The following is a 16679-nucleotide window of genomic DNA, read 5'->3' as shown; positions in this document are numbered from 1 at the left end:
CAATATTTCTATTCTTAATAATTGTATCTTCTGTTATGTCTTATGTCTGATGTTAAAATCCACATAGAGCAGACGCTTCGTAAAGTAAATATTCAATTATGAAAACATTGCGTAATGTTAACATAAAATTCGTATCATAGGATAAAATAGAAGGAGCGATATCGTAAACAATATCTACGCTCGATGATGTAAACAGTTCTTCTCATGACGCCCTGAGGTTAATCGAATTGTCGATTTAGTAGGGGAATTCCCGATCTACGAGTACTTCGAGGATTTTCAAAAACAACGTTAAACTGTCGAGACATACTAATAAATCGTATGAATATATGGATAGACTTTCAAGTAAATCGACTCAGTAGAACTTTAAATATCATGTCCACCGTCTCCAAAAAAAGTAGTTTCGAGAAAAATTAGTTTAAAGTTTCGTCTTTAGATGCCGCGTTACCAGCGGCCATATATCCGGAAATAATTTAAGTTTTGAAAAATCCTTTTAAGGGCATGTTGTTCAAGGGTTAAATTTTAAAAATATGAGAAATCGATTTCTTTACATTTATAGACTAGATTACCCCATTAAGACCTCCAAACCAAAGTTTCAGAATTCAGAAAATATTGTTAGGCACATGTATTTTGATCAGCAATATGTAATGGTGAAAATGCACAGTATTAATGTAACTAATTATTTGTAAACCTAACCTAACTGAAATTCTATGACCTTTGTATTCCTCCATAAGAATACTAGTTTTTCGTTTAGTATTATTAAGTTATTCTGTGTATACAGAGACATATATAATAATGACAATAGTAAAATTTGACGATTTGGATTTCCAACTGTGGTTCCAACAGGATATTATGATGTAACACACTAACCGCGATACATTCTTTTACGCATTAAATTTGGTAACTGTCTTATCAGTCATTTTGGAGATATTTACATGTATACCAGGACACCGCTTCAACAACATCCTTGTTCCGATCAACAGATAGTACTTTTGTCAATGAACCGTTTTAATAACATTGTATTAAATGATATATATACACAAATTTAATAAATTATTATTAAAAAATAAATTCACTAGACAAACGGAGACATCAGCAGTAAGAATTTCATTCAGTTATAGTAATTTATACTACACTGGTCCCACCATATACACTGTAAGAGTTTATGGCCATGAATATTCCGCTTCAGTATCGATGTGAATAACTCTGAGCTAACTCTTGAGATTGTCGCACTAGATCCTCTTCTCATCGCCAATCACCATACGCTACAGAAAGTTCTTCCTTTTCGTCTGAGAACAATTAAATTAACGGTTTTAAAAAAAATCATATTAAACATTCAAAAATCTTTTCTATCACATATAAACGTCTGGAGGCAATTGATCCATTAACTGTTAAACTGTCTGGAAACTCTTACAGAGTTTGAGCTGGGTTTTCATCCAATAAGTCTTACATTTTCATTCTGTCTTCGAACTTTTTTGTCTTCTATGCCGTCCTTTGTCATTGACATGAAAAAGCAACAAATGATATATTTTTTAAATTAATTACATTTTACATTAGATATGCTTAGTACAATCTTAATTTACAAATTAATATATTATGATTGTTCTGTTGTATTTGCATTAATACACAAGCAAGGCGAGTACGGGATTAATACATCAGTATCTATTTTCCAAATAATTGATATTTGGCAAAGCAACATCACTATAAGTCTCTAGCGACTATGTATGCTGAATAAAATAATAATAGCAAATGGAAAACTAATTAAATGGTGAAATGACAAAATCATATAATTTAAGAATTATTTACATCGATATCGGTGATCAAAATACATACAAGCAACTAATAATTGACAGGATATAACCTAGACGTAGATTTTAGGCACAGAACAGCTTTATACAGAAAACGATATCAAACTAATAAAAAAAATTATTATCATTAATTTTTTTTTATTTACAAATTTAATTAATAGTACAATAATTAATTTAATAATAATAACAATATTTTTAACACTCATAACAATAAAAAATGTATGTTTCAGACTTTGTCCCGCGGACCATACAGCCATTCTCTTTTGACATTATTCAGTTCACCGCAATAAAAAAAACTCATTAAAACTGAATTTCCATGGATAGACGTATAAAAATAGTTGAAAATGGTCAATTAAATGTTTGGAAAATAAAATCTGCATCATTGTAAGCTGAAATCGATAATGAATTGAAAGAAAAGGTGAACAGATCAAACTCAAAATCATAGCTAAAAGGTCAATTGAAAAATCCTCGGCCGGACATATAGATGGCGCTATTTCATTAAATCCATATATTTTTAGTTAGCCCTAACCCTCAAAAGAATTATAGCATTTTGAGCGAAGCAACTTTTATTATTGTGAAAAAAATGGATAAAAAGGAAATTAATGATGCCGAGTTTCCGTACACTGCCGCAGGAAAATCAACCATCAAGGATTGGTAGGCTAAGTTTAAACGTGGTGAATGAGCACCGAAGACGGTGGCAGTGGACGCCCAAAAGAGGTTGTTACTGACGAAAACATTTTAAAAAATCCACAAAATGATTTTGAATGACCCTAAATTGAAATTGAACAAAATAGCAGACACTTTAAAGATATCTACTGAACGTGTAAATCATATCATTCACGAATATTTGGGTATGAGAAAGCTCTGTGCAAAGCGGGTGCCGCGCGAGCTCACTTTTGACCAAGAACAGCGATGAGTTGATGATTCGGAGCAGTGTTTGAAGATGATAACCCGATGTAAACCCGAGTTTTTGCATCTATATGTGACAATGGATGAAACATGGCTCCATCATTTCACTCCGAAATCCAATCGCCGGTCATCCGAGTGGACTGCACACGATGAACAATAACGCAACAGTCGGCTGGCAAGGTTATGGCGTCTGCATTTTGAAACGCACATGGAATAATTTTTATTGACTGCTTTGAAAAAGGAAGGACCGTCAACAGTGACTAATTACATAGCGTTATTGAACCGTTTGAAGGACGAAATCGCCGAAAACCGCCGCATTTGAAGAAAATAAGTGCTGCTTCACCAAGACAATGCACCGTGTCACAAGTCAGTGAAAACGATGACAAGAATCCATGAATTGGGCTGCGAATTGCTTCCACATCCACGGTATTCTCCAGATCTGGTCCCCAGCGACTATTTCCTGTTCTCAGATCTCAAAAGAATACTTGCTGTGAAGAAATTTTTGTCGAATGAAGAGGTGATCGCCGAAACTGCGGCCTATTTTGAAGCAAACGACAAATCGTGCTACAAAAATGGTATCGAAAAGTTGGAGTGTCGCTATAATCAGTGTATCACCCTTAAAAGGAATTATGTTGAATAAAAAAAAAAATAATTTTTCCAAAAATATGTATTTTGATACTCCCAACTTAACCTAGGATGAAACAGATTGATTTATCCCCCAACACTGTCAAAAAAAAGTTTTTCGATTAATTACCAATACTTTCCGCTACGCATCCAATAAGAAACTACACGATGACCCCAGATCGACGTAGAAACAACACAACTACTGGGCAGCACGCAGAAAATTAAGATATTGAAGCAAATCACTCAAAGTTATGTATACAATGTATATGTCTTAATTAACTTTAGTTAATTTATTTTTAATTTGGCAGCACTTGTAGTTAAGCGGCACTTGTCTTGTATTGTGAATTGCTCCAAATACATTAGAAAAGTAGTAATAAACGAATATATTAAACAATTCCGCTTTGAACCACTACCCTCACCTTTCTTGAGCCTACATACTGATGTGACCTAGACTGGTGTGACACCATCCGATCTTACCCAACCTAGTTAGTGACTGTCATGGTTTTCCCTGTCAGATGTTACACTCTTGCCTGCGAATAATCACAATTAGAAACAATCACAAACATAAATTTACCAATAGTGCCTCGGTGGGATTCGAACTATCACAGGAATAGGCCGGCTGAGGTGGAAGTTATTATCACGAGAAATCCGTTGATCACTTTCATTAATGAGAGATATTACTTCATATAACTGTCAACATTACCGCAACATTTCACCACGTTATTAAGGAAGAAGAATCAGATTGGGTCTAACACTGTCAATCTAGCACCTAAAAAGTTTAATTTTTAAATAAAAACTCATTTCGTGAAATTTTAATATAAAACGAAAATCTAATAAAAACTGATTGCTATTATTTCTAACTAAACCGGTACCAGAAATAAAAATTAATGTTACATGGTCATAAAAGAGACTTGCAACAAATACACAATACTGGGAAAACCTATTTGTTGCCTTAACAAAGGTGAACTGCTCATTCTTCAAAATGTTAAGTACAATTCATTCGCCATTTTCCAAGTTTATCTGTCATTGATAAAACACATTTTTGTTTGGCACTGGCGTAGTGAAACATACGTTACACATAATAATTTCACGTAATTATTATATAAGTTGATTTATAAAGTCCATATATATTTATTATACTTAACATAGATTGGTTAATGACCAGCTTAACACAGATTTTTATCTAGACCTACAATTAAAACTTTTTGTTGTATTAATATTTAGTCATTTATAAAGCACACCTACAGCTCAATAATCAACATGATGATTAATATAAGAATTTTAATTATTTGGGTACTTGAAAGCACTTTACAATGATCCCTAGACAAAATTGATTGAGATGTACCATTATCAAAAAATAATAAGATGTAAAAATCATGGTATCGTTAATGAAACTGCCAACAAGATATATGATTAAAAGTTTATGCCTCGTTTGCATAAAGCTATTCAACTTAAGAAGGCGAAATTATAGTTAGAACTCTTAGTTTTTTGACCACCATTGGCACTATGTAATTTTTTCATCAAAAATTTAACTCATATCATTTCGCAACCACTCAATACGCCTAATTTAATTTGGTCACACTTTTAGATATTTCCTAACTCAGAAAACCACTTTTAAGACAATGCTTTGAGTAGTTTGTTTAACGTAAGTTTGGAAAAATTATTAACCATTCTTTCAGAATTATTAATAATAATATATATCACTATATCACCTTATTATTATTATTGCCATATTACTGAATAACTAACTTAGTAGATTCTACGCGGCTTGACTTACGCGGTTTTTCATATGACAAAGCTCTTTTTAAATATATTTTAAAGTATTTTTTTTACTAACATGGTTTTATCTGGACTGGACCTATTGTTTAACGTAGGCTCCGAACCACGGTCCTCGGCACTTAATCTAGCAACTGGCCAGTGACCAACTTAGAGACCATCCCAGAAGACATCCGGTCTTACCCAGCCTGGTTAATGTCGTGATTGGGATGTTTATTCCTTGTCGGATTTTCCACTGGTGCGTATAAAGAGATATATAATTATAATCACAGACTTAAAGTACATCCATATACCAGCAGGATTCGAACCCGTGACTACAGTAACAATAGGAGGACCGTCCTGTCGCCTTGATTATTGCGCCACCCAAATCGGCAGACTCCTTTATTGAGTGAAACTAGAACCGCTATGAACCGTCATACACCCTAACGTAGTCAAGGCCTTCATAAAACATTTTACAAACAAGGTACTTCCGCAATACCTCCGCAAAAACCTTCTTCTATTAAATATGTGTACGACACCTTTGTTATTTATTGGAACAATATCATGGAAGGTACATATTCAATCTGTTTTTGACTCACCTGAATTCTCAATATTTAAGCATCAAATTCACCATGGAGACCTAAAATAATTTTGTGACTTCTTTCTTAGAGGTATTAGTTAGACGAAAGGGCATTAGACAATTAGGGTATCAGGTTTACGTTAAACCAACACACCACAAAACACCCCGAAAAATATATTAAGGAATAAATTTAATCGCCTCAGACGTGTTAGATCTTCTTCAAAATGGGTACAGCTTGAGGGAAAAAAATATTTTCTAAATGAGCAAAAAGATACATTGCTCATCTACTATAAAAACCTCCAATTTGTTCAAGAAACAACCGATCGCATTAAGAGAGTACCAAAGCAGACGGAAGGCTTAGAAAGGGCAAGACAAGAAAAACCAATCCTTTCAGGCCCATATCATCCTCACAAAATTTTAATTAATCAACAGACCATGACAAAAGCAGTACCCCACCGTGATAGGTACTTGCTTAGATAGATTGCAACGATTGTGAAACGTCGACTAGTTTTAGTCATTCAAATCGGTTGCAATCCGGAAATCAATAATTAAAATAAGTAGATGCCGAAAATACTTAATATATATAAAACTATTAATCTAAGTATATATTGAAAAACCAATATATATTTTTCTTAATATTACAGTGATTAATGTTAAACCGATTAGTTGACTCACTTTTGTAATAATAATTAAATTTTAGTATGAGCTAATAACAACATTATTACTAATATATTAGAATAAAATATATAACATAATATTAATAAGATTTTGTCTTTCACATTTTAAAGGTATTGATGTCACTATAGTGTAGGAGAGCTTAAAAAACCGCATTAACGATTTCTAGGATTTAAAATACCGGTCAAACATTTGCCGATAATTTTTTGGCTGCAAGACAGAAACAGGGCAGAAACAAAATTATATGACCACCATACAATATATAGTCTGTCCAAAGAAGCAGTGAACATACGTGTTCAAGATATTTAATGTATTGTCTCCCTCAAATTGTAAATTCGTTTTAGATATTTTCCTTCTCATTTTATTCAAGTTAAAAAGAGATACAATGCTGTCTGATACTTTCGAACACGTAAACGGATAAGCCTGTAAAAATCGTTCGGTTGTTAAAGGAAGACTTTGTATTTCAATTTGTGTATTTAGATGAGACATAGATATTTCAGAATGGGACATTGGATCACTTATGGCAAGATGATAATAAAATGTGTTAAGACCCTTTGATTGGGTATTAGTAGTTATAATATTTGTTAATTCATTCAATTCATCAATCAATTCATTGCCGATATGCTGTTCTTGTTCTTCATAGAAATGTTCACTTAAAATGGTTAATAAATCCTTTGGTTTGGATGAACTCGTTCAGATACATTGAAGAAGAAATTAACAAATGACGAAATCGAACAAATCTTTTATATAAAGTTCGTACAAAATAGCAGTGAACATTGAACTATAATTTAACATTATAAATTATATTTTTTAACATTTTTGTTTCAATATTTTATTTGCATTAAAATATTATAATATATAAAATAAACCAAAACAAAAAAGTTAAATGTTAAATGTAGCAGAATTGCAACGTTTTGAAGTCTTAAATTGAGATGACTTAAGTTCACTGGTACTTTGGATAGACTATCGACTGGAAATTAGCAGCTTAGTTATTTACTTGAATTAGACTTTCCGAATGTGTGATTATGATTCAATGCTAATAATTTCCGAGAGAGAGTAATGAGAGTGAAAACAACTAAAAGTGAGTATATATATAATATATATATATATATATAATATATATATATATATATATATATATATATATATATATATATATATATATATTCAGTGATTGAGAATTCAGTGATTAATTTTAATAATGGTATACATACAGGTAGTAACAGGAGAAACAAAAGAATACAGTGATATCAAAATAACTTGGCAAGGAAACACACCATCGAATGAAACAAGAACTAAACGTAAAAAAGGTAAATATGCTCTCTAATGAAAGTAAAATACATTACTTGGATATAGAATTGTTAATTAGGTGAATTAGGCCTCCAAGGGTATACCATTACATAAATGAACGCGCCTAAAACTCAACTCTTAGGGGTGGTATGGAAAAGAGTTCAATGTAAATATCGCATAAGCAATTCTAACTTATAAACTATTGGGACTTATTAACTAAGGTTTAAAAAATTCGATAATATATGCATTAGATGTACTATAATGTAAAAATAAATTATATTGGTAAAATTTTTGTTTCATTATCTTATTTGTCTATCCCCTGTTTATATTTTAGTAATATTAATCGGTAAAAATAAAAATATAGTATTACAAGTAAGTAAGCTTAAAACGTATTATCTGGCAGTTAATATAGTACATTTATCCATAAATCTCGTGGCAGATTTATAAAATATGTTTTTTAGTTGAGAATATTTAATCTGTGTCTCAAGTTATACAACTAGCAACATATATTTTAAAAATTGTTTAAATGAATATATTATTTTTACTGCGTTACTGGGTATATTACGTTAATTTACGTTATTGCATATTATATATTCAATAATCATTTAATACAACAATATGACTAATTCCGCAAATATAAATAAAAAAGGAAAAATCACTATGTCGTTCAGTATTCCGTTGACGTTACACGCCACTGGTCAAGATCGTCGGTACCCGTTGTTTTGGTTCGTCATCGATTTCATATTAAACCAGGTTTTCTGTAAACCAGTTTGGGTTTTCTTGGGCTCACAACACGTAGAATTTTTAAATACGATAGTGCCAGACTAACTTGCATACTCGAAGAGCAGTGATCCGAGTTCTTCTGTTGTGGTGACAAGGATGAAATAAGTGTTGTTTTGTTTAAAGCTTCTCTAAAAGGTCAGTAATTCCTTTATCACTGTGTATTATTCTATCGAAATTATCCGTGAGCGGAGATTCTAGTTATTTTTCGTGTATTTCGTTGTATTCTATTGCATTTTATTGTAAAACAAATAAATAAGCATGGGAGAAATTATCTGAACATGGCAAACGTTAAAACGCTTAAAAAATTTGATTAAAAAATGGTAAATAAGGACTTGAATAGAATGTTTTAGTGATATGTGATATTGTTGCCTTTGTTGATATGATGTTCATCAATATGTACAAGATTTTTGGTCAGTTACTGCGTTAGTTAAATCATGTTTATTTACTAAATACTGTCATGTTTTCATAATTAAATCTTTAACTAGTTAAAAGCTAATTAAAATTATCGATATAATTATTGTAGAGATTCCTTATCGGTTTAGAAACATGTAGCATGTTTTCCGAATAACGATATTTGAGTAAACAATTTTATTTTGTAGAATTTTATATAACCAATATATCTACAATACAATTTTTTACTAATAGTTAGTAAGCTATTAAAAGCGATTAATATTTAGATTTAGTAATGTCATAAGTTAATTAATGTCTGATAAACATTTAATTTTAAAAACAACATAAAGAACGTGACAAAAGCATTCTATCTGTAAATTACAAACGCGTAATGGGGAAAACCATAAAGCTAGAGGATGCTGTTAATGTTTAATTTCACAGTAATTGCCTTGAGATAATATATATAATTTTATCTTGTATATGCTAAACTGTATACCATTAATATTATTAAACAACTGTATTAATCCATGTTCTAAACATTTTATTTGATGCAATCATTCCAAATAGAGAATGGTGTTATAACTATTAGAAAGTATTACATTTCATTTACGCCTTACATACCATAAACATTTTCTTTTTATGAGTGGAACATCTCCAAAGATGATTATTGGGTTTTTTTAAATATCTTCATATATAATGTTATTCTTAAATAACACTAATCGTAAATTTGAACTTATTACCTACATATTATACATATTTATAAAATTATACTTCAAAAATTAATAATCAATACTTTCACTTTAATTATCGAAATATTTAAATGAGTTAAATTTTCTTAATAATGAAATTAAATTGATATATGTTCTCTTGATAAGTTGACGGTTAATATCTTCCGGTTCTTATACCGGGCAAATTATTGCAAAATTAAACAACTAAATATAAACCTGTTTGGTAAGGGCCATTGGTATATACCAATGATTTAATCATTATGACCTTGTCGAAGCCGATATTTCGCGCAAATATGATACAATAGATGAATTTAAATCTATTCTATTTGTCATTTTACTATAGCTATTATTCTTTTTTCAATTAACTTTAACGGCGATACAGTAGATATACCAGAATGGATATTGCAATAATGTTTGCTTTCGAATTTCTTTGCCGTTTGTTTCTTCAATGGTATATTTAAATTTCTTCTATACAAGTCAAGGTCATTTACATTTACATTACATATAATTGACCCGATTTTTTTAAAAGGGAAAACTACTCTAGACGTCCCACATGCATTTAGCATTTAAGTTGAAAGAATTTCATAGAATTGGCGTTTCATTTTGTTAATATGTGGACTCAATTTACATGTATTAAATTCAACAACAGTTACAGTGCAGCGTTCTTAATTATGTAGGTCACAGAAAGAATTTCTGCAAATTGTTTAAAATAAAATATGGTATTTATTCTTCTATATTGTAAAATCGTATATAAAACAACCCCCTCCCCCCATAAAGTGCAGTATTTTATTTTTAGCTTATTCTTGATCATTGCTATATTAAAACTATATTAATAAAATTATAGTTATTAGAAAAAAAACCGAACAACAAAGCAATATTTCAAGGTTCTTAGTACAATGTGATATACCTACCAAATGTTATTACATTAAGCTATCCTCTCTTGCGAATTATATATGTAGAAAAATAACTATTTTATCCTAACACAAAAAAAAAACAATTCAAAATTTGTAATTTCTACTATATGCCATTACGAAGGAGACAACGCCGGATGTCTTAGTCAATATTCGAAAATCCCATTATGTATTGTTTCATAACAACTTAAGTTAATAAAACCAATATTTTTACAACAGAAAAGTCCGATTACAAATAACTACGTCACTGTTATTTCAAAGATGTTTCGAGAAAGTGATTATTTTATTATGGGTCATGCTTGACTTTCTCTGCCTGACATTGTAACTTTAGGTTCAGTATTATGCGGATCTTTTGCTATATTATCTATTGAAGACAGTTGTAAAGTTTAGTGTTAGGAATAGTGAGTATTCTTATGTGACAATGGAAATTAATAGTGTTGCTATTTTTGTTTTATTAAAATATTCTGTAGCACAATTAACAATTTTCGAATTATACGATAAATAATCTAGATAAACAATATATAACTTTTGAATTATCAATATTAAATATTGTTTTTTTATAGATATAACAAGACACAATGAAACTACAAATATTTTCTGCAATGCTCTTAATGGCATTATTCCATCATACCAAACAACAGTGTTTCCCTCCATATGATGGCCAACAACCTAATCCAGCTGGCCACAATATTTTATACAGTGGACAGCAAGAATTTTCACTGGCATTACTAAATGCCATTAATCGTATAATGCCAAAAGAAAATCTGTTTTTCTCGCCATATTCAACTTATCATGCTCTTTTAATTGCATATTTCATGGCAGGTGGACAAACTGAGAACTACTTGAAGAAAGTGTTGAGATTTGACCAAAATCAAGTATGAATATTTATGAAATGTGATATATATTCATATATAGTTACTAAACAAACATTTTTCAGCAAAAATATGATTTATATGCTGCTTATAAATTAGATAAGTTTTTAACACAACATACAGCAGGAAATGCTCCATATGAATTTACAAGCGCCAATAAAATATATGTCGCTGATGATGTTGCTGTAAGACAATGTGTATCCCATGATTTTCCTCAAGAACTGGAATTGTACCCCTTTAAAAAAGATGCAGAAGGTTCTAGGTAGTTATATTTATTATTTTTAAAAAAATGATCTAAATTCATAATAATGTCTTTAGAATATCGATAAACAATTGGGTGGAAAATACCACGCATCACATGATAAAAGATTTATTGCCTCCAGGAAGCATTGATCCTTCCACGACATTAGTCCTGGTAAATGCAGCATATTTTAAGGGGATTTGGGAAAATAAATTTAATCCAAATTTAACTAAACCTGAGATATTTTATGTAAGCCCAACCAAACAAATTATGGTGGATATGATGCACGTTGAAGGCACATTTAGACATGGTGAGTAACGTTAATCAACACGTTTATTAACGGGTTGATGTTGAAATGGAATGAAACAAGCTTATGTTTGAGGTGGTTGACCTCGTTTGGTTTGGTATCATTTCATATACGACCATTTACCCAACCCAGTTATAATACCCTATATATCGTCCTTATAAAATATATACATTTAAATAATATTTTCAGAAATTTCTGAAGCTCTTGGTGCTCACATTTTGGAATTACCCTACAAAGGAGATAATATCAGTATGTACATTTTACTTCCGCCATTTTCGAATACTGAAGATTCGATTGAGAGTACACTGAAACAGTTGAATCTCCAAAACTTTCGGAAAATAGTTGACAGGGGATCTTTAGTATCCAGAACAGTACAAGTAGCTTTGCCTAAATTCAGTTTGGAGACGACAATTGAATTAGTACCGGTAAGATATAATTATAAGCCTAAATGTTGATGAATGCAAGAATAAATGGTTCTTAAAGCACTGGAATTTATAGCATTTCTCAACGTCATAAAAGAATATGCAATAGATTTCATTGATTCTTATCAATGACATTTGATGTGTGTATATAACTCCTACATGTGTTTTGACTGTACATAACTGCTTTATATGTTCTCCATGTTTGTTTTTATGCTGAACTAACTGAGTAGATGAGGAAGTTAGCTTTTTTTTGAAGAATTCATTATATATAGCATTTCGTATTATGTGTGTACAACACCAATACTTCCTATTTATATAGGAAGTATATAGAGTATTTTAAAATTAAAAGTGGAATTACTAAGATTTTACCAGAAATAAAAACACAAAATTTAAAAATGAACCATTTTAAGTCAAACACCTATCAGAAGCACCACAAAATATTAATGTAACTTACCGTTTCCTAACCATGATTTCCGCAATCTGATATTTGAACTCTTTAGTGCGCTTCGATTATATACACTAAAGAGTAGACTATAGTAGCACTAGATTATAGTAGCACTTATAGACTATAGCAAATTATTGAAATCAAGTGTTCTCTATATTTGCTAATATAAACCAAAATTTTTTCGATGTCAAACCCGAAAAATGTTATGATAACAATTTGAAGATAGAGATGCAAATTTATTTGACAAGGCTATCAAAATATTCATTCTACATAGTTGAGCAAAATTATCAGGGGCTCATATACGCAATAAATAAAACAAATGAGGTCTAACCTCAAATATTATTAAGAATGTCATTTACTCTAATACAAAAAAGGTTTAAATTATATACAGTTGATGATGCAGCTCTGTCAGTAATATATCAATTTACCTTGTAATACTGACTGAGTATATAGAATGAACTAATTGTAATTTTGAAGTTCATTTTAATTATAACATAATCATATAAGCATGTGCAACTATAATACTCCATCAAGTAGTTTACAAGAACTGTGTTTAATCATGCATTATCATATCAAGTTTTCCTATGAATTCTTCAACTAGATATCTGCTTAGTTTCTGTTGTACTTTACTTGACCTCAGTGGCAACATTTGGTTCATACATTGTCTGTACGTAAGTATTTTTCTAAATGTCTGAAGTTTTTGTGTTCCATTACACATATACCAGGCTGTAAAATCTTGATAAAATTACATTAATCAAATAAATGTGTCACTTACCCTTAGACTGAAGAAGTATAGCCCATCGAACTATTTGATTTACAATAAACTATTTATTTGATATTGGCCTTTCGTAATATAACCATGAAGGGATTTGACTGATACTTGTTGAAGGCTTGAACTTAATTAATATTTTTCTTTGTATTTTGAGAATATTTAACCAGTATTGAACAACAGTGAATATTCACTGAGTTCAGTTAGAAACCCATTTCTTTCTGTCTAGTTGGCATTCGAAGTTTGTAGTAATATATACCCACTTTATGTACACTTGTACAATTAAACCAGTCAAATATTGATTTATTTTGAATGTATTTTTTATATATTTGGTAAAAAAAGAACAAAATTATTAATATACACAATAAACAAAACAAATGAGGCCTAATTACAATTAATATACTTTAGACATAATTAAAGGTACTTAAAATAGTAAATACTTACATTAGAATGATATTATTGCTGTGAATAAATTACCAATGCTCAAACTATATTTTGCAATATTTTTCTGTCTTGGACGAAACGACAGTTTTTGGCGATGTATAATTAGATTACATTAGAGATCCTGACACCATCGATTATTTCATCGAAATTCGATATAAATATTCGATCTAAAATTTCATTATTTCAATCTCCCAATTTTTCTTCCAAATCGATTTTTTAATAGAAATAACTTTTATTCCAGGTAAAACAAATACGTAGAACTATAACAAAGTCGTTTTTCAAAAATAGTCATCTAGTCTATTGATAACCTAGATACCAAATTCAACATGTCATAATTGATTTCATGGCTGGTGATTCAAATTCTGTAACAATATTGGAACCAAGTCTAAATCTTGTATTAGCGTCCAATAACAATTTTGATGCCACTACTCCAACCAACACCAACATTGTTATTCGTATATTTAATTTCTAAGATGACAATCACGACCAAGCTATATTGCGAAGATATATAACATAAATCATAAATATTGTTTAAATTATTGCGGAAAATACTTTAATTTATTTTGTGTGATTATTGATGTTTTGCGAGTTGTGTTAACCTTACTAACACCATGCTTTTTGCACGGTAGGTCCTTGAATCTCTGGGTGTTGGAAACCTTTTCACAGTCAACGCAGATTTTCGCTCACTAACAAATAAAAAGGTGTCTGTTGGCGAGGGAATACACAAAGCAAGAATAGAAATTAATGAAAATGGCGCCCATGCAGCCGCAGCGACAGCCTTTTTGACTTGGAGAATGGGTGACGATGAGGATGTTATACAATTTAGATGCGATAGACCCTTTATATATCTTATTTATAATGGACTTACTCACACTGTACTGTTTACCGGTGTTTTCAGAAGTCCATTTTGAAAAAAATATATAATGTTTTTCTATAAAGTTACAATAATGATATATAAGACGTAATATATGGTTTTATGTTGAAATTATATAAAAATACAATGAAATTGCGACATTATCTGTACTTTTTTTTAAATTTTGGAAAGATGTTTTAATCGTAAATAGAAATGTACTGAACTAGTTTAGAGTTTCACTAATAATAATCTTAACACTGCATTTAAGCATTTTTTAATTTTTATTAATGTGATATACCAACTTCTATTTATGTATTCAAAAAACAAGGAAAACATTTTTAATTATCATTTTATCAAAGTTGCAAAAATATTAAAATATCAAAATGTTATATATTTATGTTTAAAATACAGGCAATAAATTGAAAGTAATTAAATCTACAACAAAAACCTTTAATATAATATTAATAAATTTTCCTTATATTTACTAAATATAAGTTAAAGGTAAGTTATGTACTTATTAATAATTATTATTATAAATGTTAGCTTTTTTCTTATATTATATATTAAATAATTGTTTTAGGTATTAGAAGAAATGGGCATTGGTGATCTTTTCAAAGAAAGTGCTGACCTTTCAGCTTTACTTGATGAAAAGGCATCTTTAGGTCAGGCGCTACACAAAGCTAGAATTCAAGTGAACGAAGATGGAACTAAAGCAGCTGCAGCTACTGTTCTGTTTAGTTTCCGTTCCAGTAGACCAGCGGAACCTGCGCAGTTCATTTGCAATCATCCATTTATATATTTCATTTACGATAAACTTCGTGACTCAATCTTATTTGGAGGAGTTTTCAGAAGACCTTACTAACAAGTGTTATTAATTATTCCAGTTTTAAAATTAATTGTCTGTGAAACTGTCCCAGTCTGTTAACGTTTTTATTTTAGTTAACTATTTATTGATTATTGAGTGATTTTGTTACAGTGGTTGATATTTTTTATGTTTAATTCTTTATTAAAAAAATAAACATTCGTTGTTTTTTGTGTTTGTACCAGGTATGTCGGTAATTACTTTCCGGCTATTGTAACTGATTTCACTAGACATAAGTATACAAAGTTATGATTTGATACTTACGAGAGCGGTCCAATAAATATTTAGTCGCACCGGATACTGTCTAGATGTAAGCAGAATCGGACTCGTAGTTTTGTTTTAACTGCGTGTGGAAACGAGTGTATCCACGGATTTTAGAAAAATGGAAAAATTAATATGGATCCTTGATTCAATTCTTGTTTTTTGGAAGAAAAATTGCGCAGCGAAATCAAAGAGCTCTTGGATGCTGTATACGGTAGCCCTTTCCCAGCGATGACGACCTTCAAAAATTGGTTTAACGAGTTTCAACGTGAGCCCACGTCGGTTTTTAATGTTTCAAGTCCCAAAGGTGCACAGAATCCGTCTACCACATGAGGATAACATGGCGAAAATATAGTATCTCGTATTGGCAGACTGCCGATAGAATGTGCGCGAGATAGCTTAAGCAGTAGGTATCTCAAAAGACCGCATGAGTCATATCCTGCATGGACATACATTCTGGACAACAAGCGCAACCGCGAGACCATTTCAAAGCACGCTGTTTAAGCGCAATCCGAAGGAGTTTCTGCATCGTCTCGTAACCGTCGACGAATCAAGGGTCTCTGGTGTGTATCTATGTTAATCATACTCAGTCACGTCAGAGGACAATCGAAACAGTGTGCTTCTCCCGACGGACGTGTTCCGAAGAAGTCGAAGACTGTCGTATCTAACAAGCCGTTTTCTCGGATTCACAAGGTGTGATTTACATCGACTACTTGCAGAAGGGCAAAACGGTCACAACGCTATACTATGCGG

General features: G+C 30.9%; 1 protein-coding gene and 1 long non-coding RNA gene across 5 annotated transcripts; one reads left to right on the top strand and one right to left on the bottom strand.

The window, feature by feature from the left end:
- Positions 1 to 1002: 1002 nt before the first annotated feature.
- LOC143192932 (uncharacterized) lies at positions 1003 to 4421 on the bottom strand. Its single transcript, XR_013004907.1, has 2 exons — positions 3758 to 4421; positions 1003 to 1489 (listed from the first exon to the last, which is right to left on the bottom strand). It is a non-coding gene; the product is annotated as an uncharacterized LOC143192932 (long non-coding RNA).
- Positions 4422 to 8303: 3882 nt separating this feature from the next.
- LOC143192925 (serine protease inhibitor 88Ea) lies at positions 8304 to 15827 on the top strand. 4 transcript variants are annotated; one of them, XM_076398759.1, is made up of 6 exons: positions 8304 to 8556; positions 11014 to 11325; positions 11388 to 11584; positions 11641 to 11873; positions 12060 to 12295; positions 15384 to 15827. In XM_076398759.1, exons 2-6 carry the CDS (start codon positions 11029 to 11031, stop codon positions 15663 to 15665), a joined length of 1245 nt encoding a protein of 414 aa, XP_076254874.1. In that variant the 5' UTR covers positions 8304 to 8556; positions 11014 to 11028; the 3' UTR covers positions 15666 to 15827. The 4 variants fall into 4 exon arrangements, with proteins under 4 accessions (XP_076254874.1, XP_076254875.1, XP_076254877.1 ...); XM_076398760.1 differs by lacking the exon at positions 15384 to 15827 and adding an exon at positions 14580 to 15250; XM_076398762.1 differs by lacking the exons at positions 8304 to 8556; positions 15384 to 15827 and adding exons at positions 10743 to 10851; positions 14580 to 15250.
- Positions 15828 to 16679: the final 852 nt, after the last annotated feature.

This window comes from Rhynchophorus ferrugineus, unplaced genomic scaffold (genome assembly GCF_030347505.1).
Source record: "Rhynchophorus ferrugineus isolate W39M unplaced genomic scaffold, kcgeb_rfMv2 rfM3, whole genome shotgun sequence".
NCBI lineage: Eukaryota > Metazoa > Arthropoda > Insecta > Coleoptera > Curculionidae > Rhynchophorus > Rhynchophorus ferrugineus.
The sequence above is the reverse complement of the archived record's forward strand: the minus strand, read 5'-3'. Positions and strand labels throughout refer to the sequence as shown.